This window comes from Stylophora pistillata, chromosome 3 (genome assembly GCF_964205215.1).
Source record: "Stylophora pistillata chromosome 3, jaStyPist1.2, whole genome shotgun sequence".
NCBI lineage: Eukaryota > Metazoa > Cnidaria > Anthozoa > Scleractinia > Pocilloporidae > Stylophora > Stylophora pistillata.
The window spans coordinates 9,787,880-9,815,000 of record NC_142521.1 but is presented as its reverse complement, the minus strand read 5'-3'; the positions used below and the strand labels follow the sequence as shown (position 1 = coordinate 9,815,000).

The 27,121-nt window shown below is 37.8% G+C and overlaps 2 protein-coding genes, 2 long non-coding RNA genes and 2 pseudogenes across 4 annotated transcripts; 1 reads left to right on the top strand and 5 right to left on the bottom strand.

The window, feature by feature from the left end:
* Positions 1 to 26, bottom strand: part of LOC111322193 (melanocortin receptor 5-like) — a 2,049-nt pseudogene extending 2,023 nt beyond the window's left edge.
* A 966-nt stretch (positions 27 to 992) lies between these two features.
* On the bottom strand, positions 993 to 1,804 carry LOC111322192 (uncharacterized; annotated as a pseudogene).
* A 3,903-nt stretch (positions 1,805 to 5,707) lies between these two features.
* Positions 5,708 to 7,471, top strand: LOC148734442 (uncharacterized). The gene is made up of 2 exons (XR_015998353.1): positions 5,708 to 6,182; positions 6,341 to 7,471. It is a non-coding gene; the product is annotated as an uncharacterized LOC148734442 (long non-coding RNA).
* A 4,633-nt stretch (positions 7,472 to 12,104) lies between these two features.
* LOC148734441 (uncharacterized) lies at positions 12,105 to 15,659 on the bottom strand. Its single transcript, XR_015999012.1, has 2 exons — positions 13,013 to 15,659; positions 12,105 to 12,713 (listed from the first exon to the last, which is right to left on the bottom strand). It is a non-coding gene; the product is annotated as an uncharacterized LOC148734441 (long non-coding RNA).
* A 1,439-nt stretch (positions 15,660 to 17,098) lies between these two features.
* Positions 17,099 to 19,739, bottom strand: LOC148734440 (melanocortin receptor 3-like). Its single transcript, XM_088754275.1, is given in 2 exon segments — positions 17,099 to 18,023; positions 18,025 to 19,739. Coding segments are annotated over 2 exon segments (903 nt in total). The 5' UTR covers positions 18,438 to 19,739; the 3' UTR covers positions 17,099 to 17,533.
* A 6-nt stretch (positions 19,740 to 19,745) lies between these two features.
* On the bottom strand, positions 19,746 to 21,104 carry LOC148734439 (trace amine-associated receptor 1-like). Its single transcript, XM_088754274.1, has one exon. The coding sequence runs from the start codon at positions 20,709 to 20,711 to the stop codon at positions 19,746 to 19,748; it is 966 nt and encodes a 321-aa protein (XP_088610400.1). The 5' UTR covers positions 20,712 to 21,104.
* Positions 21,105 to 27,121: the final 6,017 nt, after the last annotated feature.

Below are 27,121 nucleotides of genomic sequence, written 5' to 3'. Positions count from 1 at the left end.
GAACATCGCACATTGGTTCCGTTCATCTTGGAGATAAAGGATAGAACTCAATGATGAGTTCAGGAAGACGTTGAACGGAAACATCAAACCAAACGGATCGAATTTTCATAATTCATATGCACGTGCTTCAGTCAATAGTAGAACATCTGAATAAATGCATTTGACATTAGGTTTGCTTAATTAAAAAAAATTAAAAATAGTCAAAATAATTAGATCGAGTCAGGGACATCCAATTTGGAAATTTACGAACCTTCCTCATAAATGAAATTATTAATTCATTCCCAATTTATTTTGAACTTTAAGAGGTTAGAGAGATGGACACTCTCTTTTTAACAACATGAGCCGGAAACTGACGATTCCTTTCATTAACAGTGAAGGAAACACTCTTTCAAAAAGCAGCCACTTAAAATTTTAATCTAAAAGCAGGAAATCTTTACGAGCGTCCTATCAATGCTAGTTGGGAATGGTGAAAATTATTCATTTTGAATGTATACCGACGGAAAAGAAAACTTATCCTATTAGAAACGACAGGTCGAGAGACAAATTCCAAAATGGTTGAGATTGTTATCTTTGGCAATTGAGAAGGGTGAAAGTTATAAATGACTGGAGGTATTCACTTTGATTCTAAATTTAAATACAAAATTGCGATGAATAGTAATTCGATATTACCCTCGCTGGTCTCGTTTATAGACCATAGCCGGTCAAAAGGGCTATCATCAGTCATTATCAGCAAACCTAACATCATGAAGGCAAACACATTATCTTGACTGCTGAATTTTAAATATGACAAGTTGGTTTTTGTCCAATAATAGCTTCCAGCTTTGGAACAAATTTTTTGTATTACCTTCCTTCGGTTTTTACCTAATTTCAATACAAAAACTTTGTCCCAACGGCTTATTCCCAACGGCTATTCAAAGTGAGGTTTAAGAAAATCATTCCGTTTTAAAGGTTAGGAAAGGCTAGGATATAAAGTTATCTTTTGTCAATTCCCGTTAGTACTTTCCCGAGTTTCTCTTTAGAGCAGCTTTAACAGCATGGCAAACATGGTCGAGCAAAATGAAAAGTAGAAAAGCAGGAACAACCGGAACAACTATATATATATAGAGTACAGTTACGGCAGATTTTCTGCATTTGAGCACATTCACTGTGTTCATCTGGACGCTTCGTTGTTGCTATTTTATCAGTCTCTGGTGCTTGCGAACGATTCGAAATATCTGGAACGATTCGAGATATCTGGAACGTGCTTGCAGCTGTAACCAGAAATGAAATCAGTAACACCACTAAAGGAATAATGATCCAGTTTCTAATCCAAACCTTTAACAAAACCCCAGTTATACAACCTGTCCAGAGAAAACAAGCGACTAAAAGCACGCGGCAAATAGTTACAGCTGTCCTGTATCTTAGATGAAGGGTTAAAGCAAGAAGCCGATCAACGGAGACACAGCTCAAAATCAACAATGATACATCAACCGTTGTCCAGCCAGAGATATTATGAGCCATTCTCAGGATGCAGTAATACCTGACGTTATCTGAAAGCTCTGCGATCTGATAAGCCACATAAAACGGCTGACAAATCTGTCCCACTAGAAGATCGGAGGCAGAAAGACAAAAGTAGAAGCGTAAAGGGTGGCAAATGCAGCTCTGGAGTTTTCCAGATGACACGAATAATGATACGATTCCCTGTAGAGGTTATTAATGAAAACACTGCGTTGAAAACGCAAGTGAGAATACTTGCAATCAAGGTTTCTGCGTTTTTTTCCAAGTTAATGTCCAAAAAGAAGCAGTTTAAATAAGTTCTGTTCATGATGAGAGCGAACGCAATACTACTTTAAGCTGGGACTTCTTAAGAAAAGTTGCAGCTATCTCAGTATTGATAGCAATACATAATTCATATGCACGTCTTGCAATGAGCAAGCATACAACTCAAAAGGAACGGTCATTATATTTGCTTTTTTAAATAGTAAAAACATCAACGGAGAACATGCCTTTTTGAAAATGTCAACGTTTCTTTGACAAGAGTAAGCATATTTCTGGCAGTTGAAAGTGGACAGAGCCAGCGCTTCATCAAAGAGCAAACAAATGAGTATTTTTCATTGTATTTTCCTGGATGTGAATGTTTGCTTATACTGTGTAAAGCAGACAGTTTTTCGGTTAACTTTAAATTTCCTACCCCACGCTGCCTAGAAAAAACATCATTTACAACCTATCGGCTATGCTTTTGACTCTTCTTTCTCGTTAGTCAATTAACTACTCCTGACCATTAATTTTCAGACTATTTTGACTCGGGAATTAAATATACGTGCATGTGTGTGTGACACTAGAGGAGACATTCTTGATGAGTTTACTAATATACATACGTGTAGCTGTAAAATGGCTGTCCTCCAGCGATAGATGTCCAAACCATGAAAACAAGAGGAAACGGCAACCAGTATCAAACCAGTTAAACTGGTGAGATCCTAACCAGTATAAAAGCTCGTGATTGACAAAGGCTAGATACTTTACATGAAACATTCAAGACTTGGGTATTTTAAAGAAAAAGGGTGAATACAAACTATTAGTAATAAGGAGCATCGGAGCATACCTAATAACTTACGTAAACTTTTTCTTTTCTTTTCGAAAACGAAAAGAGTATGGAAAGCCTTAATGATCGATTCAAAGATAATCTAGTTATGTTTAGAACACTGACAAGCCTGTTCCTCACAAACTTTTTGACCAAGAACGACAAATGATTTTAATGAAGCCTTCTCAAACGTGATGGAGGCGAATTGGTAAGGCCGGGGTGAGAGGAGCATTTATCAGTTTATTTTTTCTATATTTATATATTTTGACTTCCATTAATGTTTTTCTTTTTATCTTGTAATCGTCTACCAATTCTTTTCACTTCTAGACCTGAACATGATCAAATTATCAGTCCAGTCTCTAAAACGATTTTTAGGAGCGTAGAGTGTTGATCTTCACGAATAGATGTTTTTGTTTTCTCTAGACTGTCTTAACTAATGGGATCGATTTTATTGGATGAAACGAGTTTCCTAACATCTGGAAATGCGCTATAAAGTCACAGCACTTTTCAAAGCCGGGAACCGTACTAGCCCGTCTGATTATCGCCCTATTTCTATTTTACCAACTTACAGTAAAATCCCAGAGAGGGGTGTGCATTATCAATTTAATCAATACCTTAACCAACATAACCTACTCAGTGAAAAGAAATTCGGATTTCGGCCTAAACATTCAACAGTTAACGCTGTTTCTAGTTTTTCCGATGAAATTTTATTAAATATGGGAAGGGGTAAACTGTGTGGAGCCGTATTCTTGGACCTATCCAAGGCCTTTGATACGGTCGACCACACAATCTTGCCACGAAAGTTGTTGTCTTTTGAGGTGACTTCTGACACGGCTAAATGGTTTGAGTCATATCTTAATGGTCGAATGCACTATACATATTGCGGTCCGGAATTGTCTGCTTTGTTACCTGTTACGCATGACGTGCCTCAGGGCAGCATATTGGGCCCTTTGTTATTTCTTATTTTTATAAATGATTTGTCCACTGTCATCAAGCATTCAGAGGTAGTCCTATATGCTGATGACACAGTGCTTTATTGCTATGGCTCAAACCCAGTCTGGAGTGCGCCCTAAATGTCGACTTGCGTGCTATTCCTAACTGGTTACATGATAACAAACTTACTCTTAATGTTGATATGACCAAAGCGATGCTTATTGGTAGTAATTCCAAGCTTCGCAAGTTAAACAGTCTCTCGGTTTTTGTTCTTTATAATCAACTCGATAGTGTTAGAAGTTTTAAGTATTTAGGGGTTGTATTATCCTCCAACTTTACGTGGACCGAACATGGGGAACATGTGATATCTATAGCATCGCCAGAAATTCCGGACATCGCGACGGCGCACGCGCGGGTTTACTTGGCAATATGGCCGCCAAACTCTTAAAGGAAATGTATGGCAGAAATAAAACAAAATAAAATAGAGCAAGTTCTGGCTTACCGGGAACAAGTGCCGCGATCGTTTCGAAATCTTGAAAGTTTCCTCGGCTATTCTGACTAAGTTGCGTTTACAGACGAATGTTACTGGCCCTGCTTTTTATTGATGTTTATTTTCGAAGCTTGGCTCATACAAAGCTCTGTATTTTAGTAGCCTGCGTCGCAGACAGTCGAAACCGCCGGTATAGACAGTCTGCGCAACGGCTCCCCTAAAACTTGTTCCGATATCCCGCTGTTTGTGTATCCATTTTTGATTGGCTAGTTTCTTACGCGCTATCTGATTGGATAACTCTTGCGAAAGTGACCGCGCATTTATCACGTAATGCCAAAAATAAATTTGTGTAGGTTTCCCAACTACTTTATAACAGTTGTACATTACATTAAACGTTAAATTTACTTCGAGCTGGAAATAAGATGTCTGCAACTACAGAAGAACGTTGGCATACATACATACATACATACATACATAAACTTTATTTCCCTTCGGATTTCTGAATAGCACTAGATGTGCTAGTATCTCCGATATAGGTTTAAAATCGAAAGACTCGTATAAAACCTCATATAAAAATGCTAATAATTATATACTAATCCCCACTGGATAAATAACTCCTAATGGCATGTTTAAAAGCTGCTAGAGTATGTATGTATTTATGTATGTATGCGTAAGAAACTAGCCAATCAAAAATGGATACACAAACAGTGGAAAAAAGCGTTCAAAGCCGTGAGAGAGCAGTTTGAAATCGATAATCTTCTACCTGAACAGGAAAACGCACTTCACGAATTTCTTGGAGGTCGAAATATTTTTGTAAATCTGCCGACGGGCTACGGTAAATCTTTGATTTTCCAGTGCCTTCCGATCGCTGCGGATGCTCTGTTCGGAAAGCCTCGTGGTTCCAGTGTTCTCGTTGTAATATCGCCGTTGCGATCGCTTATGGAAGACCAGATTCGACATTTAAACAACATGGGAGTGCCAGCGATCGCCATTACGACCGATGAGGATGTCGAAATAATCCAGCAGGTTATGAACGGCAATTATGTTCTTATTTATGGCTCTCCAGAGTGCTTGCTCTCCAGAGTGCTTGCTCTCCAGAGTGCTTGCTCTCCAGAGTGCTTGCTCTCCAGAGTGTTTGCTCTCCAGAGTGCTTGCTCTCCAAAGTTTTTGCTCTCCAGAGTGCTTGCTCTCCAGAGTGCTTGCTCTCCAGAGTGCTTGCTCTCTAGAGTGCTTGCTCTCCAGAGTGCTTGCTCTCCAGAGTGCTTGCTCTCTCGGAGATGTTCTTTGCAGAGGACAAACAGGAGATGAAGTAATGATACGGGAAAAACCCCCGTCAGATCCATCGCAGACTTTTTTCGATGTTGGAGCATCGTGGTCGTCACTTAGAAGTTCCCAGATCGTTTGACTGTAAGCGAATATTCCCCTGTACTAAGGCTTTTGAGATCTGCTTCCAATTTTTCTCTTTGCACGATAAGTGACCGACGTTTTTTCAGTTTCGCAACACAGTTTCGGCAGACGTACTTGTTTTCGATCGATCGCAAAGATATTTCCAAACTTTCAGTCTCGGTGAGTACGTCGTATTGTTTCCATCCCTTTGAAAGTAACACTCTTTCGTTTCCCTTTTCGATGACGCGACAGCATAAATTACAATAATCGGACGAATCAGTCATAACCTTTTCAACCTTTTGAAATGCAAAACAAAGCTTTGTACAAAAGTACTTCCAATATACAATTTACATGCGACGATATTCATTTTTAAAGGCCCATTTCCAAACGAGATGCCTTGCGCACCCGGATCATTTTTCATATATGAAAAATACGCTATTTTCCTCGTAGTTGCGGTATCGCTTTGACATCTTCTTCCATCTTACTAATTCGGGCTTTCAAAGTTCCATCTTGGATCGTGTGCGAACAACAAACTATCGTAGTATCCATATCAGTAAATAGTTTTTAATTCTTACATGTATGACGGTGAAAAACGTCATTTGAAAAGTTGATGCCGCCGAAGAAGCGGTCTAGAGGAAGGCCGAGTCTGCCCGGCTCGGCAAAGGTTATTCGACTTCGAGAGTCTGTGTATGATTATGGAGGGCAAGGAAAACAACTATGGGTTTCGGTAACACTACAGATGTTGTTTTTGCAGAAATGTCATTGATTATTCCTACGATATGGAACTAGAGACTCCGGGGAGATTTTTTCGAGGTGAGAATAATTATTTGACTGATTTTTACTTGAGTTCCTGAGATATGTATGCAAGCGATCTCATTTGTACAAGTCATTATTCTATAATTGAAATGCGTAAAGTAAATCAGTTTTGGCCAATATTGGTTATTTGTTGATATTTTATTTATTTTATTTAGTGTTGAAGCCGAACAATTTCCTTCAACATCAGGTAAGCTTTGTACAAGTTTTATACACAGACTCGATTTATGATTTTTCAGTCTCAAATATTTAGCTGCAAATTTGTTTACTGTGTTCACCAAATCTTTGCTTTTCTTTTTAATAGTGTTAGTCAATGACTATCAGAGTTCGCCATTTAACAATAGCGCGATTCCAAAACAAAAACAAACGACTGCAAAGGATCTCGGATGGAAATGGGCCTTTAACTTGCGTGATAAATTTCGCAAGAATATGACCAATCATAAGGCGCGTAAGAAAATAACCAATCAGAAATGAATACACAGATCCGTGGATCCCTGCGGGATATCAGAACAAGCTTTTGGGAGCCGTTTCGCAGACGGACTATACTGGGGATTGTGTGACACGTCCGGCTGCAACGCAGGCTATATTTTAGAAGCTTGAAATCCAATTTTTGCAGCCGAACCAGATTTTGATGCGCCGTAGCGGTCAACATAATCGGGATAGACCAAGTGCCGCGATCGCTTGAGGAAAAGCACCGTATGAGGTACTATTTCACCAATAGCCCTTTTTACAGTTCCCGGCGCCATATTGGATGTGTAACCGCGCAAACATGATAGCGAGGTTAGTGTTGAGTCGCGTTGCGAGTTCTAGTGAGAGTTTAGTGAAATGTGGTGGTGCTCTGTCCTTTTCATCGAGATATTTCGACAATGAACGATACTTTCCCTACGCAGGATATTCCTCCTTCTTCTTCGAAAAGAAGAGGAAGACACTGTGCCGCTTTTTGGTTGTGCTAATAGCTATTATGAATCAACAGGTAATCCGACAGGTCTGCATTTCTACTCGTTTCCGAATGACTTCCAGCAGTGAATCAGATGGTGTAATCTCCTGAAGCGCCAGCATGGAGAGGACGGATTCTTCATCACAAAATCAACTTTTTTGTGCTCAGAACATTTCAAAAGAGAAGACATGCGAAAAAGCGTGGGCACGTCGCTGGAAATTGGTGAAAGGTTTATAATGTTTGCACGGTTGTTTTGTTGCTTGGATACCGAAAGAAAATGGTGCTTTGATTTTCGGTATTGTAGTGTTTATGCTGGGATTTTTTTCTCCTTATTAAAAAGGTGACATTTATATTTCTTTGTGCACTGTGGTCTTACAGATATCTGTGAACTGAATGTAAAATTATAAAATTATAATGTAATATTAAAGATTTGGTAAAACATTTGACAATGAAAAACTGCGATAAAATATTATAAAGCATGACACGACGTTTCGACGTTTCCAGAACGTCATTATCAAGTAAACTAAAATAATAAAATCGAGCATACATATACTGAAGCGGTGAATAAATTACAAAACGTTAAAAGCTAAACAAAGAGTTTAGCCCTAATGGAATCGCTCTGGGTGTTTAAATTGGGCCTTATTGTTCTTATGTACAACATTTCATAAACAAGACAATCCCATTTCGTGCTGCATTTTTTAAGCATTCTAAACTGGCTCTCATTGAGTAAGTCAATGTTCCCATGGGCATCTCTCAGAGCGATTCCCAGAGCGATTCCATTAGGGCTAAACTCTTTGTTTAGCTTTTAACGTTTTGTAATTTATTCACCGCTTCAGTATATGTATGCTCGATTTTATTATTTTAGTTTACTTGATAATGACGTTCTGGAAACGTCGAAACGTCGTGTCATGCTTTATAATATTTTATCGCAGTTTTTCATTGTCAAATGTAATATTAAAATGTAAAATTAAAAATTTAATAAAATCATGAGTTTATTATTATATATATATATATATGGGCAGAACCATCTCGATTAAACTAGTCAGTACCGAAAAAAACACGGAAAATGCCTGCTTAAAGGGTCCCAGTAGCAACTGTGACAACTCAAGAAGAGTCATTTGAAGTTGAACAGGAATTATTTCACCAAGAAGTTGAAGCAGCTGTTTCAACTGTCAATGCTGCTTCATCTTCACCAGCCCTGCAACATTTAGATGTCCTTAAGCTGCAACGGGAAATAGAGCTACTGCAAGTACAATTAGCTGACTTGAAAGAAAAACTAAGTAAAGTTGAAAATGAGAGGGATATTTATTGGTGTGCCAATTTTCAATTGACAAAATTAAAGATGATGAGTCTGCGGTTCTATTTTATACTGGATTCCCAAACTATGGAGCACTCATAAGCTTCTATAATTTTATTGAACCAATGCTGGCAAAGATGCAGTACTGGAAAGGAGAGAAATTGTCAAAAGAGAGTCAGCCATACCAAACAGATGATAACAGAAGTAAGCTGGGGCCTTCAAGAAACTGTCATTCTTGGATGAATTTTTGCTCATACTTAGGAGACTAAAGGCTGGGTTATTTGTACAAGATCTTGCTGATAGATTTGGGATCAGCATGAGCCTGGTGACCAGAATCTGCATTGCATGGATTAATCTTAACTATGTGGAGCTGAAAGAACCTTTCCCATTTCCATCACAAGAACTTGTTCACAAGAATATGCTGCAAGAGTTTGCTCAATATGCCACAACTAGGATTATTTTAGACTGTACAGAACTGTTTATTTTTTTTTCTGTGAATAACAATGTTAAATATTGTCAATAGGCTCTTCGAAATGTTATGTTTGAGGAATAGAATTTTGAAGCTCCTTCCCATAAAGACATAGTTTAACTCGCGTTTTATTGTCATGTCAATCACTTCCCTTATTTACACAATGTACAATGGTACCTTATCTTGATTTCACAAGCCCAAAATCATCTTTTTTCCCCGAGTACTAACAACATTAATATTAATGTTTCTTAATGTAAGGAAAGATTACACCTAAATCAATTTGAGCATTAAATTTGAGCTGGTGAAGGTGAAACAGCATTGACAGTTGACACAGGTGCTTTAAGTTCTTGGTGAAATAATTCCTGTTCAACTTCAAATGACTCTCTATGAGTTGTCACAGTTGCTACCGGAACCCTTTTAGCAGGCATTTTCCATAGTTTTTTCGGTACTGACCAGTTAAGTCGAGATGGTTCTGCCCACATATATAATAATTAAACTCATCATTTTATAAATTTATAATTTTACATTTTAATTGTACATTACAATTTTATAATTTTACATTCAGTTCACAGATATCGTATAAGACCACAGTGCACAAAGAAATATAAATATCACCTTTTTAATAAGGTGAAACCCCCCCCCCCCCAAAAAAAAAAAAAATCCCAGCATAAACACTTCAATACCGAAAATCAAAGCAGGCATTTTCTTTCGGTATCCAAGCAACAAAACAACCGTGCAAACATTATAAACCTTTCACCAATTTCCAGCGACCTGCCCAAGTTTTTTTGCATGTCTTCTTTTTTGAAATGTTCTGAGCACAAAAAAGTTGATTTTGTGATGAAGAATCCGTCCTTTCCATGCTGGCGCTTCAGGAGATTGCACCATCTGATTCACTGTTGGAAGTCATTCGGAAACGAGAAGAGATGCAGACCTGTTGGATTGCCTGTTGTGTCATAAAAGCTATTAGCACAACCAAAAAGCGGCACAGTGTCTTCCTCTTCTTTTCGAAGAAGAAGGAGGAATATCCTGCGTAGGGAAAGTATCGTTCATTGTCGAAATATCTCGATGAAAAGGACAGAGCACCACCACATTTCACTAAACTCTCACTAGAACTCGCAACGTGACTCAACACTAACCTCGCTATCATGTTTGCGCGGTTACACATTTAATATGGCGCCGGGAACTGTAAAAGGGCTATTTTCACCCTCCATGCTGATTTCTTCGCCCTGCTAATTGCCTTTAAAATCAGTTCACAGAAGCACAAATCAGTTCTACCCAAAGCAAAGATATCAAATGTCACGCGAGCATCTCGTTTGTGTTGATCCGAGAACCACATGTCGTATTCTTGGGCAAAAAAACTCGTATTTTGCCTCAAACCCTGCCATGTTTGATATCAAAATTTTCACTGAAAAACAAGCATTCTAATGCTGTAGGGGACTCTGGAATATGCCTTAAGCCGACGGTAAAATTGGTCAGCAAACATAACGATGTAGCTTTAAACATTCGCGGGAAAAAGAAAATATATTTCCTCTCCACTTTCATCGCTTTCTACCGGAACTTTCTTAGCTCTTTTAGTTTAATATTTTAGAATTCTCAACAGTTGGATGAAATATGGGAGCAACTTCAGAATACCCGTCCACATCATTTACATGTGTCGGGAGGCTTTAAAGAATGAGGCATAACACAATAGATGCTATTCTTATTCAATGACATGTAAATGAGTGGCCGGGTATTCTGAAGTTTAGCCGAAATATGTCAGACAAGTTTAATTTACTTGACGCGGAGAAGTTTAAGAACTAACTTTAAGACCTTTGGTGATCGTGCCTTTGCCCGTTCTGGACCTTTTCCGTGGAACGAACTGCCGCTTGAAATTCGAAACAGTCCAAATGTAACGATTTTTAAGTCAAAGCTTAAGACACATCTATTCAAGCTGGCTTACAGTTTGTTTTGATATTTTGTCGTTTATCATTTTAATATTTGTAGTTAATATGTTGTAAAGCGCTTTAGAATATTTTATAATTTTAGCGCTCTAGAAATGTAAATTATTAAATTATTATTAACGCTGTTAGTGACGGTCGGGAATGATCGTTGCTTAAAATTATGTTCGCTAGCAAAGTGTTTCCTCTGAAGATATACTCTTGACAGTAATCATCAAATATCGATCAAATATGACTGTTTGCGACACTTGTACGAAGCGAAGCAAGCTGCATCAACACCCCAGATAAGCTGTAGATATGTTGATCTACTAAATGTTTTCTTGGCTGCGAAGTATTCTGCTAAAGTAAAGGAGGATTGCAGTAGATTAGAGGGCATCTGTGGGGAGGTCAATAATATAGATTTAAAAGAAAAAAAGGGAAATCATACCGGGATATACAGCCGAGCGAACTTAAGCTTGCCCTTAGGGCAGACATAAAAGAATCAAGGATAGAGCTGATGCAGCATTGAGAGAAAATGAAAATGAAGTTTTGAAGACCCGTTGTGAAGAGCTTTACAACAAAATTGTTGTATATGAAGCTTCCAACAAAGATACCAGTGAAGACCTTGCTGTGGCAAAAGCAAAGATTTACAGTCTTGTAACTGAAAATAATAAACTCCATACATACATTGAAAAGCTTGGACACTAATTTTGATCTAGAGTAATTTATATCAAAACCAGGAAGTTCAAAGGAGTTGTTTCTTTAAAAGGTATGGGCTCAATCAGTGGTTAAAAAAAAAATAAGTCAACAACCAGAGAACCAAATAACACTGACCATAAATTTGAAAAATGGGCTCAATCAGTGGATAAAAAAATAAGTCAACAACCAGAGAACCAAAGAAGACTGGCCATAAATTTGAAAAATAATAGCCTACTGACCAAAAATCAATTTAGATGTATGAACTTCTCCCTCTAAATTTTCATCCATCAGAGAGGTATCACACAGAATAATTTTCAAGGCAAAAATCCACGGGTGCAATAATTAAGCCATTAGATGCTGACAGAAAACTATTTTGGAGAAAAAAGATTTAAAGAAGTCAAACAAATATTGATCACGCTTTACCACAGAATACATGTACCACATCAACCAATTATCATTTTTCAATTAATGTAAGCCACAAATTGCTTCACAAAATAAGTGTTTTTGGATTCTAAATCAATCACAGGGGTTGAAAAGTTGAATGATGAGTGCCAGAGAATTCACCCCCAGAAGTCCAATAAATGGGATGCCACAAAAGATATGCTCTGAGTTTAATTGACAATTTATTAAACAAACATCAACTATTAGATTAAAGGTTGGACCTATGAGTTTCCATTCATTTCACAAACTAACAAATTACAAAATGGAATATTTTACAAAGTCACACTTGTTATGCTGTTGATGCAGGGCAGTCTGAGACAAAAACACTACAATACATAAAAACATTCTCAAAGTTGCATGGCTTTTTTGCCATTTCAACACATAGCTTCTCCAAGAGATACCTAGGAACCTTGTAGAGTATCTCATCTTTGTTAACATGATGAACTGGGGACCATGACAACACGGGCTTTATCTTAATCGGGATTAGTCTATGGCAAGTCCCTCTCCATGTTCGTTCAAAAAGTACCACGAGCGTTTGGGAAGGTATTTGAACCTTGTAAAGTCATTTATTTGAAAAAAAAATGCCCTCGGTGTTCTGAAGGAATTCCTTTATCATGTGAAACAAAGCGCCATATGTCCAATTCCAGATCCGCATATATAAAAGGGTGAGACTTGTGAGGAACTTTTTAGACCAGTTAGCATGCCAACGGCAAATCGCCGACTTCCTTCTATAAGCCTTTCATCGCTGATTTGAGTTGGCCTCAAAAAAGATCTGAAAAATTAGTAAAGATTGCTTAATTCCGTAATAATCTTCTTTGTTAATTTTTCTTTATTTTTAGAAAAATAAGATTGCAATCTCTAATAAGACTTAATACCAAATCCGGAATAAGATTTTCAGCTGGCACCCAGCTGCAAGCTTCCACTGGCCATCCTCTCCATTTCATCAAGTAATCATAACCCTACAATCACATTTATATACAGAATATATATACTTCGATAACGTGAGAAACTACTTGCCGACTCAGTGAATAATAAAAACACGACGAGTAAAAGAATACTAACAAGACTTACCGAGTTACATTTTCGCCGGGTAATAATTCTCTCCACATCAAAAACTCTTCCCCTATTTCTTGTGTGGGTGGCAGTGTCGTATAAAACGACAGAGGAAAACGAATGATGTTGTTTGTTGTCAACCACGGGATTTTCGCGAAGACGCCATGTTGCCTCATTAGCATAAATTCATTAACTGGCCCGCTGCTTATGCGCGGGCTCAAATGTCCGGAATTTTTGGCCATGAGTGAACCAGACATCAGGGCTTTCGGCGTAGGATCAAGCATTTGTTGCCGTATAATGCACGCCTGCTTTATTACAAAAGCCTAGTCCTTCCCATCCTTGATTATGCTGATATGGTATGGAGTGGTAAGGATAACGCTGTCTTAATGAACAATATGCAGGTGTTGCAAAATAAGGCGATAAAACTTGTTCTAGATAAACCATTGTACTCTTCTGCAACCGATGCTCTCAATCAGCTCGGCTGGTTAAATTTAAAACAACGCAGGCACTTCCATCGCTGCTTGTATGTTTATAAATGCGTGAATGGAATTACATCTCACAAATTGGAATTATCTAGAAACAGCGATGTACATAGATACAACACTTGTTGCAAAGATCATCTTAGACTACCATCAGTAAAATGGAACTGGGGTAAACAAAGAACCTGTTATCATGCCTTTAAAGACTGTAATGCTTTGGACAGTGACTTGGAGAACTCTGGCACTATATGTCAGTTTAGAAATAATTTTTTTTAAATCTTTTAATCCATAGCTTAGTTTTAATATCTGCAATTTGTGTTCTTACTTTTAACAATTTGTGAGAATATATCAAAGAAAGTTTTACAAACTTTCTCTTTTTTTGAAGAGGGGGAGTGTTACAAGGATCGGAATTGTCTGGAAAGTTCGCGAAAGTCGATGTCACGCAATATGTTGTTTCGAGAATTTTCTAGAACTGTAACTCATCAGTTTAAAAATAGAGTTTACCGTAATAGTTATAAATAGTTAATATTGTAATGGTTATAAATAGTTACTTTTGGAAACTTCTAGACTCTCTTCGGATGCTTATACTGAAACAGCTCGCTAGTCAGGTTGTTGCTGTGATTTGGGACTTCGTTCCCTGTTTGTGATCTACAAGCGATATTGTGTGACAAGTGACAAGTGACAAGTGACAAGTGAAGGGATTTTCCCGTTCGGATGTGACTGATATTCTGCTGTCAAGTCCAGAGCTGTTTACCGTGGAGTGCGATACGTCGAAGGAAGTCTTCAGGAGATTTCGCCAAAGGGAAGGACAGTTCTTTGCTTGTGGTCAGATAAGCGTAGATAAGTACATAGTTAATTTTAGTTGGATTGTTCCAAGAGTGGTCGCAATCTCATGTTAAGTTACCTCCCGTTGTTTACAGTTAAATAAATTGTGTTTCGCGGAAATAGCGTGGTTATTATCTTTCTGCCGGTAATCAGTTACCCTAACAAATTTAATGATATTTTGGATCAGGACCTCTCTGTAGATCACCTACGGGTGAGAGAGCTTCCTGTTTAAATATCATTATTATTAAACCTTTCTTGTAAACAATGTTTTAATGCGACGTTGAATCTGTTCCATTCTCCAGCAGTAGATAATGGGATTTACTGAAGAGGTTATGAAGACAACCAACGTGGCCCACTCGTAAGCGACCTTAACTGACTTTCTTTCGCCTATGATCATTTCTACAGCCATAACGACGAGGAAAGGAAGATAAAACATCAACATCAAGCTAAAGACACAAATTACTGTCATGGCCGACTTTTTGCAATTAACTACGTTAATATCCTTCTTGCGGTGTGGATAACTGATTATTGCATTATTTAGTCCTTTAATTTGACGCTCGTGCCTTCGAACGATACGAAAAATTTTACCAGTGCAAAAGGCAGTAGTTGCTATCGCCGATAACTGAATGATAACCGCGATAATGATCCACTTTTGTAACCACAGCTTTAGTATGGTCGCGACCGAGCAAACTAGACAAACTGCTATCATTGCTGTTATCACTCGTCGAACCGTAACGATGCTTCTGTATCGCAAGTGGAGTGTTAAAGCGAGAAGTCTGTCGACAGAGATGCCACTAACGGTCAAAAAAGACACGCCAGAAGTTATCCATCCACAAAAGAACTGAATCAGTCGCAAGTTACAATACGCGCTGAAAGATTCGAGGCTCTCTGCTATCTTGTATGCAACGAAGGATGGCTGACCAACCAATCCGACAAGAATATCTGACATGGCCAAGCAAAACAACAAAACGAAAGATGGTGAATGAAGCTCTCGTGTTTCCCATATAATGAACATTACAATACCATTTCCTGATATTGCAGTTATTGTAAACAGTGCGCATAAAACGCATAACACCACACTTGCTGTTTTTTCTACTTCGTCTTGTTCCCATTTAACTTCAAAGAAAAAACACGTTAAGTTGGCTGTAATCATGGCGATTCCGCTGTCGCAATCGACCACTTGCCAAGGCTTAGTTTCAAGTTAAATGCAAATATGTTGGTTTAGTTTGGACCTCTTAGCAGTTTTATCTTTTGTGACAGTCAAGTTACGTAACTTGTGTTGATCAAGATTTTAGAGCGATGTCATGTTCGCCGTCCTGCACCATTATGCGCCTGAAGGGACTCCTGGCGCCCGCAAATCAACAGCTTTTATCTGAAACCAAAGAACATCTGTATCTCCCCATATTAACATTCAAAATATATGTTGTCTGAGGAGCTTCCTTTCAATTAGATTACGTATTCAAATATTAATTTACCACATGCTCCACTGAAGTGCTCAATGGTACTGATGACTTTTTCAATTCGTTTTCAAACATTTATTGGCATAAAAAAAATTAACTTTCAGTTAACTGATGTTATTTTTATTGAGTATCCGGGCATTCAGGCAGGTTTCTGAGGATATTTCAACAAAACTTGAACAAGTAGTCCTTTATTTCCTCCACATGCCTAACAGTAGCACAACTGAGCAAACAAACTTTGCAATAGGATGAAACTGAATAAATCCAAGCCAGCTTCTCGTTTTGAGTTTATACACAAGAAAATATAAATAGGGTTTTCTCGCTTTAAGCTATTGACATTCTTCTAGAATCAAACCCTTCTCGATGATAAACTCTTTAAATCTCGTGAAATTCTGGGAGACCAGACTCCGAGAGTAACTTCGAGAACATAAGATATTGAGCTGTAAGTTTCCTTCATTTTTTCTATTCAATGCGCGTTTTCCTTTACATTTATTATTGATGCACTTTACTTGATTTATATTGCAATAACAGTTTTTATTTATAAAAGGAGAAATACATCTTTGGAAAACCTCGTGAGCAGGGAAAAGAATTATTAAAGCCGATAGAAGGTTAGATATTTGCGCAATGATAAAAAAATTACTCACACTTAAAATTGGATCGAGGCAGGAAAGTTTTATCAAAGCGTTATCAAACGATAAAAAAGAATCACAAGGTTTCCTTATTCAGAAAAGGTAAGGGCTGACAATATAGGAAATCTTTCGATGACAAATGTAATTCGTGGAAAGTTTGGAGAGCATGAACGTGTCCTAAAAGTTACTAAAGGCTCTGCTGAGAACTTTAGTTTCTGGAAGGCTTTATAACCTTGTCAAGTGCTTAACAATTGGTGAACTCAGAAATGCTTCATCGTCCAGAAAAATATGCACTCGAAGTTTGATAGGATTCAGTACCCTTCATTCACAGGAGTGATTGTTTCACTTACGCCATATGCTACCATTCAGCAGCTACATTTAAGTATATCATTTTCTGTTCTTGTATTCTTGTATGTCTTCAGAAACACATTGCTGAAAATGAAATCGGCTTTGGCGATTCTTCAGTAACAAGTATATATTAATCAAAGAACTTTCAAAGTGTTCGTGGTTGAGACAGTGCTTTCCCTACTTTCATAAATTTGCATCAACGTGTGAATGTTACATTTTTGTTTCTTTAAGACGCTATTTCGCTTTAGCATGTAAAATTCACACCTGAGGCAACAGAGGATTCAAAAGAGGCGGGATTCTTTGCCAAATAATCTTATATTAGGGGTAAGATGTCGAGTCCGAGGGGTAAACATAGAAAAGAGGAAACCTTCTATTTTAGTATCAAAAAATAGAAAATTGAATGGCACAACCAATCAAGAATATAGACATTTAGAGCACAAAATCCGATCTCAAATCAAACAATGATCGAAGAAAAAAAACTGAAAAACTCAGTGCTTCCCCCTTTCATCAATACAATCATACAATTCATGCAACAACTTCTGAAATGACATTTACATATAAATTAATATTGATCATTAGAACTTTCGACTCCACTTTAATTTTGAAATGGCGACAAGACCAGTCAAGTTAATTATCTGAATGTGCGGAGGCTTTCATCTTTCAAGAAGTGTATTAAATTTGACCAAAATTTACGTGTTCGTGTCGCTTCCTACTGATAATGCAATATTTTTGATGGACTAAAGCTGAGGGAAAACTTCGTCTGTAAGGTCACCAAAGTCAGTCGCTTTAAGTGTTGTTTTCTTAGGAGACTCTGCCTTTCCGAAGTGTGTTCTTTACGGCTTGTCGTATCTCGCTGATGCGCCAAAAGTACACAATTCGATTAAAAAAAGAATCGAGGAAAACTACAATCCCCGCGTAGTCATAGGCGATTTTTTTTGTTATCGTGTACCCGTTGACTGAATCCATAAACATTGTTACAAGAAAAGGAACATAAAAAATCCAAAAGAGACCGTAAATGTAAAGTACAGTCACTGCAGATTTGCGACACTTGAGTACTTGGGCTCTGTGAGTGTGAGAAGCGGTTAGGTTTTGCTGAAGCTCAATGATCTGGCGAAGATGTTTGCGCACAATCATGAATATTTTTAAGGTACTCAGCGCAGTGACGAGAAATGTTGTCAGTAATATGATTAAAGGGAGAATAACCCAGTTTATCAAAGTGAACCTCAATATCGCAACTGCGATGGCAAAGATCCAGACAAAGACGCAAGCAACGAACTCACGAGGAACTGTTCATCGCGTTCTATCGTAAATGAAGAGACAAAGCCAATAATCGGTCCAATAAAACTGCACTTAAAGTCAACAAAGATGTCCCAGAAGTTGTCCATCCAGACATACTCTGAATCATTCTCGAGATGCAAGAGCAACTGACGTCATGTCTTAGTTCGGCGACCTTGAACGCGACGAAAGATGGCTGGCAAATGAGTCCAACGAGAAGATCCGAAAAAGCGAGAAAAAACAAAAGGACGAACGACGGCGAGTGCAGTTCTTGGTTTTTCCAAATTGCAATCAGAATAGTGGTATTTCCCGCGACTGTCATCAAGGAAAACATTGAATTTAGGACACATGTAGCGACGTTGGCTTTTTGAGTTTCTAGCGTTTGATCCAAATTGATGTCCAAAAAGGAGCATGTTAGTGTTTCGTTCATGTTATGAGATCCTCAGCTGCTCCCAGAAAAAAGGATTTTACACACTGTTTAAATGTTAGTTCACTATCAAAGTGTAAAAAGAAACTAATCGACGTTTGTTTCCATTTGGTGTGTCATAGGTGATGGAAATTAAATGCACTTGTACTTGTAAAGAAATAGGTCCTGCACGTTTGTTGAAAACATCAGCCAGATGTTAACTGTTTTCTGACTGTTTCCTAACTCATAAAATAATTTGGCTCTTTTGCAATTTTAATCTTTACAGAAAATTAAAAACGCCGATGAGACACAATCTTCACGTAAGCTTGCGAGTCTAACTTATGCTAACAAATAATGTCGATGTGTCGTTTCAACAACATTTATCTTCGACTCATATCGAGTGCACGAAAAATTCGGGAAGAAATCTATATCAACCATTTTTCGTGATTCCAACGCTTCCTTTAGTTAGTTTATATTAAACAACAGTATGACTGGGGTGAGTAGTATCTTCGAACTGCATAAGTTGCTATTCACAACTGAGGGGACGACAACAATATTCACATTGAGGGCAATTGACAAAAACTCGTTTAGTCGATGAAAGTTGATCGAACAACACTGTTGGTAATATAAACTATGTACATTACGCACTAATCAAACTGAAAAAAAAGGTTCGTAGCATTCATGGCGTCTCAGTTAAAAGCAAGACTTCGCCTTTGAGTTGGCGCCGACTGTTACGGGGGTCAGTTTGATGATACCCTTTAACAGGTGATTTGAAAGTGACGGCGGATTTATAATTACTATATCCAAGTTAATTTGTTTTTCTTTTTTTTTCACCCGTTTTTAGATGTGATTTCACGGCGCCGCGGCCCGTATTCGATTCCTAGCTTGGGAGTTCTTTTTTTTTTCTTTTTTTTTTTTTTTTCACATGCGATTTGTTCTTTGTCTTGTCTCTGTTTTAAAGACATCAGAGCACGGGATCAGTCAGTAAAGTTTCTTCGCATTCAAACATCAATGTGCAAAATGTACTTGTTTGCCTCATCTTGTTTGTCCTTTTTCATGAGAGACAACCACATTAGCACCCGAACTCAAGACACTATTTGTATTGATATTAACCCTTTCTAAGACCACAGACGCCAAACACCATCTGTTGGTGGAACATATCCATACCTACTGCTAATATCAATATTGTCATTGAGAAGAAGTAAAGGATTTCTTGGGTCTTTTTGCTTCCGACCATTCGTACCAAAATAGAACAAAATGTGACAGAACAAAGATGTTGGTCAGTCAAAAACCATACAGTCTACCAAGGTTATTGATCAGACTCTGCAGCGGCTACTTCGAGTTGTTTCCATGAGTTATCTTTCTTAAATACTTTATTATTGCACGACGTACTTGTTTAGTTCTCCAACAATAAATAACAGGATTCACCGACGAATTTATGAAACCAATCGTGGTCGTGTAATCCCAACCGATTTTTAATGACGTCGTATAGCCGTGAAATGCTTCCGCTGCACTAACTGCGATAAATGGTAGATAGAGCACCAGCATTAAGCCATACACATAAAGAACCGTAATAGCTGACCTTTTGCATTTAAATGCATCACCTTGTTCGTTTTGTAAGTCAACCATTGATCGGTTTTGTTCTCTTATTTGGTGTTGATGTCTATTTGCAATTTGAAATATCTTAACAGTGCAAAGTGCAGTCACCGCAATGGCCAATACAGCTGTAGAAACAGGAAAAATCAGCCAGTTTCGAAACCAAAACCTGACGATGGCAACAATGATGCAAAAAAGCCAAACTACAGTCATTGCTACCAAAACACGTCGCACGGTGATCGTGTTTCTATATCGCAAGTGTAGAGTTAAAGCGAGAAGTCGGTCGACAGAAGCTACGCTTAGGGTTAGGAGAGACACGCCAGAAGTTATCCAACCAGAAAAAAACTGAATCATTCGCACCTTACAATATCCGTTGAAATTTCCCAAAAGCTCCCCTATCTTGAATGCGACGAACGAGGGCTGGCCAACCAAACCAACAAGGAAATCAGAGATTGCCAAGCAAAATAACAAAGCAAAGGATGGCGTATGAAGCTCTCGTGTTTTCCAAATTACAAGCATGACAATGAAATTTCCGAGTAGCGCAGACAGAGCAAATAGAGAGCTAACTACGCACGATATAATACTTGCCGTAACCTCCTGACCAGTTAACGTGCGATATCCTTCGAAGAAAAAGCATTTCATAGCGTCGGTTGAATTCATAACGGATACATTCGAGAAAACTGAAACGGAATGGTTAACCATCTTAACACATAAATAAATATGGCCGTAAATAGAAATTTTACTTTCGAAAGAACACGTCGTGTTTCAATTTCAACGATATATTAAAAGGAGGAAAAACACCGAATATTAAATGACCATTTTGAGCGGGCAAGTTATACGGCACAGAGTGTCTCAAATACACTTACTCCAACAACTAGTACTGACCTGCTGCTTTGAAAATTGAAAAAAACCAAATTTAAGGAAGTTCTCTGGGCTTTCAGAATTCATATTTTTCCTTGTTGAGTCAATGCCAATTGTTTTTATATTTGAGAAGAATGATTAACTTTCATAAATATCATTTTGGGAGAGCGATATTGAAGGCAGAGATTTCTGTTACTCTAAGAGAACTTACTCCAATCAATTAACATCTGCCGACGTTAAAATTGAAAAAAAAAAAAAAAAAGGAAGGCAGTTATCAAAGCTATCAAAATTCTTTTATATGCTTTTGATAAGTCAACGTCAATTCTTTACTTTCGAACTGCTGCAAGCGATTGACTTTCGGAAAGGAAAATATATCGCAACCTTTATATGACGATTGGTGAGAGAGGTTCGAAATGAATGGAAACGCGGCATTACAAATCAGTCGATCAGGGCAAACACATCATGTAAATTAACTGGCACAGTTTATATGCAGTGCTAGGAGCTCATTAGCACTCCTGACTGCGCTCAGGTCTCTTCAAGGAACTAGCTCAAAGTTTGCATTGCCTGCATTAACGAGAAATGTTATTGTCATACTTGTTATTTGGAAAAGGCATTAACTAAGTCGACATTATTCGTTTCGTGATTTTTCACGGCAATTATTCATAATTCAAAATAGATGGAAAAGAGTAATGCGCAAACTCATTCCGACGGCGGGAGTGGAACCCGGGCCGCGGCGGTGAGAGTGCTAAATCCTAACCACTAGACAACGTGGGAATTGTTATCATACTCAACAACAAAAACAACAACATTTATTTAAACACGATAAAAATTAATTAAAATATTATTCATCAATGAATTTAACTAAGCGAATGAGGTTTTGTGTTTTAGAACATTTTTAAATAAGCTTTTGCTTGAGATTGCACGCGTATGATTGTCAAGAGAATTCCATGGAGATTCGGCCTTGTAACAGGTGGACTTGCGAAGAACTTCAGTGTTTGGGTTTGGTAATAAAAAGGTTAATTTCCTACGCAAGTTATAGTTGCACTCATATTTCGTAAACAGCTTCATAATGGGAGCGGGTAAAAAGTTATAGAAACAGTCAAGTGCCAAGATAAGTAATCTATGTTCGTATAAATTTTAAAAGTGTGCTGACTTGCATTCGACTGAGACTAAATCACTAGGTGTGTACAGTGGTGTTTACCAATCGAGGCCATAAATGATCTTTGGGCACGTACATGTATCCTCTCAGCTCATCAAAGAGCGATTTGCCACAGGAACCCCATACAATCAACCCATAGGTAACAGATGGCAGAATTACTTTGAAATAAAAATCAGCTCTCGCTGTAGTAGGTAAGAAATACAAGGACTTAAGAAGGTTCAACTTTTGTGAAAAGGACTTAATCAACTCTCAGATACAATGAAATATATGAAGTTCATATATATATATATATATATATTTTTTTTTTTGTACTGCGGTATTAGATACGTATGGTGCACGACCCTCGCAGTAGATAGCGTTATTTAAGCAATAGCGAAAATCAGACCTGAAAACTGCGAGGATCGTGCATCATACGTATCTAATACCGCAGTTCAAAAAAAAAAAAAAAAAAAAAAGAAAAAATATATATATATGTAGCCCAGATAAAAAGCCCAGAATCCCAAGCGATTCTGGGCTTTTTATCACTCCAAATATAAGAACAAAAAACTTCCATCTTCTGTCGGATACAATGGAGCCAATGTGTCTGACGCTCAGGATAAAGCTGAGTTATTTAACAACTATTTTAATTCAGTTGTTAAGGGTGATGACTGTGTCCCTTTGCATGAAGACTGCTTTCTCAGTGACTTCGATGTTGGTGCAGATATTTTGAATAACATCGAACTTTCCCCGGCTACTGTTTTGAAATTCTTGGAAGAGTTAAACATCTGTAAATCCTGCGGTCCAGATGAGGTAACATCTCGGCTACTGAAAGAGTGTGCAGATTCGATTTCATCTCCTCTTTGTACCTTGTTCAACAAACAACTCGGTAGTGGTTGTTTTCCAAAAATGTGGAAGGTGGCTAATCTGGTTCCAGTTTTTAAGTCTGGTGACAAGGAATTGGTTGAAAACTATAGAGGGATATCATTACTGTGTATCATCTCCAAAGTCCTTGAAAAGTGCGTTTTTTCATATGTTTTTCCCTTTATCCAGCCTAAACCTTACCATCTACAAGACGGTTTTGTCAAAGGACGTTCATGTGTTACAAGTCTTCTCAGATCTACATTTGTCTTTGCCAAAGCACTTGATGAGAAGAAACAGCTTGATGCAGTATTTCTGGATTGCCGTAAAGCACTTGACTCTGTATCATTTAACTGCTTATTAAGGGAACTGTATGGCGTTGGTATAAGAGGGAACTTGCTATCTTGGTTTAGAAGTTATCTGACAGATCGTTTCCATATGACAGTTATAGATGGCCGAGCATCTTCTTTGCTACCTATTTCATCCGGTGTGCCCCAGGGGTCTATCCTGGGACCCTTGTTGTTTATAATATATATTAACAGTGCCCCAAGTTGGACAGATGCTAAGACTACTGTCCAACTCTATGCGGATGATATGAAGTGTTATCGAGTTATTGATAACGGTGCTGACGCAGTTCAACTACAAAGAGACTTACTAAGCTTAACTGGTTGGTCGTCTGAGCATTTCATGAATTTCAACGCTAATAAGTGTAAGCACCTTGTCGTGACAAAGAAAAAGAGTTTTATGCACACATCATATAATCTGAGCGGGTCACAGGTTGTAGTCGTTTCAACTGAGAAAGATCTAGGCGTTTATGTTTCTTCGAATTTCTCCTGGAATGATCACATTGACTTTGCTATAAGTAAAGCAAACAAGATGTTGGATATTATCTACAGAACGTGCACCATTGATTGCGACCAAAAAACTATGTTGATTCTATATAAATCATTGGTACGACCGCAGCTGGAGTACGCATCTCAAGTTTGGTCTCCCTATACTAAAGAAAAAGTTAAGGCCCTTGAGCGTGTTCAAAGGCGTGCCACCAAATTTATCTTGAAATGTGATTTAACTTATCCAGAACGTTTACTAAAATTAGGTCTTTTGCCTCTCGAGTTTAGAAGGGAGGTTTTAGATTGATGTTTCTTTTTTAAATGTCTGAAGGGGCACGTTGATTTTGACGTCCTATCATATGTTAGCTTCAAATCATATAAGTATGATATGAGGAACTCAGAAGCCATACTTGCCAAGGGTCGCTTTAGAACCAATGTTTTTTAATTCTCATTTTTTAACCGCATTGTGGATTTATGGAATGACCTGCCTGTAGCTATTAGGACAATTGATCGAGTATCATTGATCGAGTATCATTGTTTAGTAAGAAGGTGAATCAGTTTTATATCAGTAAATTTAACTTAAGTAAGAATAAATTTTTATAATTTTTGATTACGTATTGTTGTAGCTATTTGTCTAAGTTAGTTTTTAATTTTTTTGTATTTTATAACAGGCAGTTTATTTAAAATAAGGAATCTAGAATTCTGTATAAACTGGCCTAATTACTCAGATATCTCTTTTTTATACTTGTATATATATTTAACTCCTTGTTTTTGTTTTTGTTTTGATTATCTGTGTAATTGAATTTGAGTAAATAAATAAATAAATAAAAAAAAATATGAACTTCATATATTTCATTGTATCTGATTTATCACTTTCACGGGTTTATTACGAATCAACTTAACGGCCTGTTCCCAGCTGGCTTGTTAGCTCAATTGGTAGAGCGCTGCACTAGTATCGCAGAGGTCAGTGGTTCGAATCCCGTACAGGCCTGATTTTTTTCAGGTCTGATTTTCGCTATTGCTTAAATAGCGCTATCTACTGCGAGGATCGTGCATCATACTTAATCAACTCTCTTACGTGAGCGTTCCAATTAAGGTCACTATCAACTTCTACTCCTAAACACCTAGAGGATTTAACTTGAGTGACCACACTGTTCCCCAATAACACTGGCTGCATCGGCCCAACAAACCGGCCACGCATTAAAATCATATACTCGGTTTTACCAGGGTGGGGTATGAGGCGGTTAAGGCAGCGCCAGTCATGCAACTTCTGAAGGATAACGTTCAAGATAATAGCGACCATATCAGGAGAAGACGCAGCCGCGTAAATCGTAGTGTCATCAGCATACATGTGAATATCACCATTGCAATCCCCAACTATATCAGGCAAATCGTTGCAAAACAACGAAAACAAGGTAGGACCCAAAACAGATCCCTGTGGCACGCCAAACTTCACAGGTGGAATTTTGGAGTGAAAACCATTTACGAATGTGGCTTGAGAGTGATAAGAATGTTTTAGTAAAAATTGTGCACCCTGCCATATGATTCTGATTTCATTAAGTTAAAGGCCTAAAAAAGGAAGACATCTTTTCAAAGTAATAATACATAAAAATGGACTAGAGGGTTACTAAAAGTACGTTAATTATATGATGGTCACTGTCGTGTTAAGTGTCAGATAGTGCCCTTCGCCCTGTGAGATGTAAAAGTGGAAATGGCTCACTCCAAGTGTAAAAAAAAAAAAAGATTTTTCCCACCGATCTTTAATGACATTTAGCCGTGAAATGCTTGGTCTCCCGAAGACCAATAACAAGAAGTGGAGTGCGTTGACTACAAAAGTGGACAATCGCACAGTGCGAGATGGTTTTAATCCATTTTTTCGTAATTCTAACGTCTCCTTTAGTTTATATTGAACTACAATATGAAGGGGAAGGAATACTTATGGATTTCATTATTTGCTATTCACAACTGAAGGGACGATATCTATGTGATTTTGCAACTACCTGAATTATTTGCTTTCTGTTAGTTTTGCTCTTAAAAAGCAACGTCACTTACATTAAAATTAAATTGAAATATCCGATGTGCCGAGTTCTCGATAAATGTAAAAAGATTAGATTTAGCCAGAAATGTTCACATTGAGGGCAATTTACGTTTTAAGAATAATTTATTACAACAAGAGAAAATATTTTCTTTGGATGAGAACCATGCTAACTGTAATGCTTCGTCATTACGAATCGTAATATTGTAATCTAGTAACCGTGTGGGCCATACAACTCCATATATATCTGTAGTTACAAAGATCAATTTAAATCTGACTTATGATTGTGAATCCTTATAAAAAATCATTCAACAATAGCTATTCACAATCAGCTCATTATTTTCACTGAAAGTAATACTGTGAAAACCAGGCCAGGTGCGTATTTCGCTCAGGGTACAAATAATGGACTCTTAGGATCAGACACCGCAAAAGTGTTCATTCTTCTTCAACATGAACAACTCTTGCTTAGGACCTTAAAAGTGCTTCTTTCTAGAACTAGATCAGGAGCAAACCAAAATCACATTTATCTCCATTGTTGTGACTTGCACCCTTAATGCGATCTTCTCTCTCATCACGTGCATAAGCAATGGCGTTATTCTACATGCAATACGGAAAACACGAGAGTTCCATTCGCCATCTTTCGTCCTTCTATTTTGACTCAGCCTTTCGGATTTCCTTGTGGGAGTGCTTTGCCAACCATTTTTCATAGCATATCACACGGCGGAACTGATTTTGATGCACAGTCATGCTGCACTTCAAACTTAATTTACTACTTCTGCACTTTAAAATTAATTTACTCCTTCTGCACTTTAAAATTAATTTACTCCTTCTGCACTTTAAAATTAGTTTACCCCTTCTGCACTTTAAAATTAATTTACTCCTTCTGTGGCTTGACCACGGCAATTGCGTCTTACTTCACCCTATGTGCAATTTGCTTCGATCGACTCCTGGTTTTGACTCTTCATCTACGATACAACACGATTGTTACAATTCGCAGAGTGTTACTGACAATTTGTCTTGTCTGGGTATTAGCCAAAATCATTGTCATACCAAGGTTTTGGGTGGAAAGGTAGACTTTCGTAATATGGGTATTTCTGCAAACGATAGCTATTGTATTACTCTCGAGCGTATTAAGGATTGTTCAGATCGCAGTCGACGACACCAGCGTCAGATACATAAGCAACGGCGTCCAAATCAACACGATAAACATGCTTAAGCGCAGAAAATCTGCTTTAACTATACTTTTATTGGATGGTTTGTTTTTAGTTCTCTATATCCCAATGTTTGTGACAGGAATTCAGCATCAATTTCAAGGATTTACCACAGAAATTACAGTGGCATGCGACTTCACAAATACTGTTAGTTTCTTTAATTCCTTCTTGAATCCATT

Excerpts from the sequence above, each read along its gene's own strand:
- LOC148734439 (XM_088754274.1), bottom strand. The coding sequence starts at position 20,711 with ATGGTTAACCATTCCGTTTCAGTTTTCTCGAATGTATCCGTTATGAAT.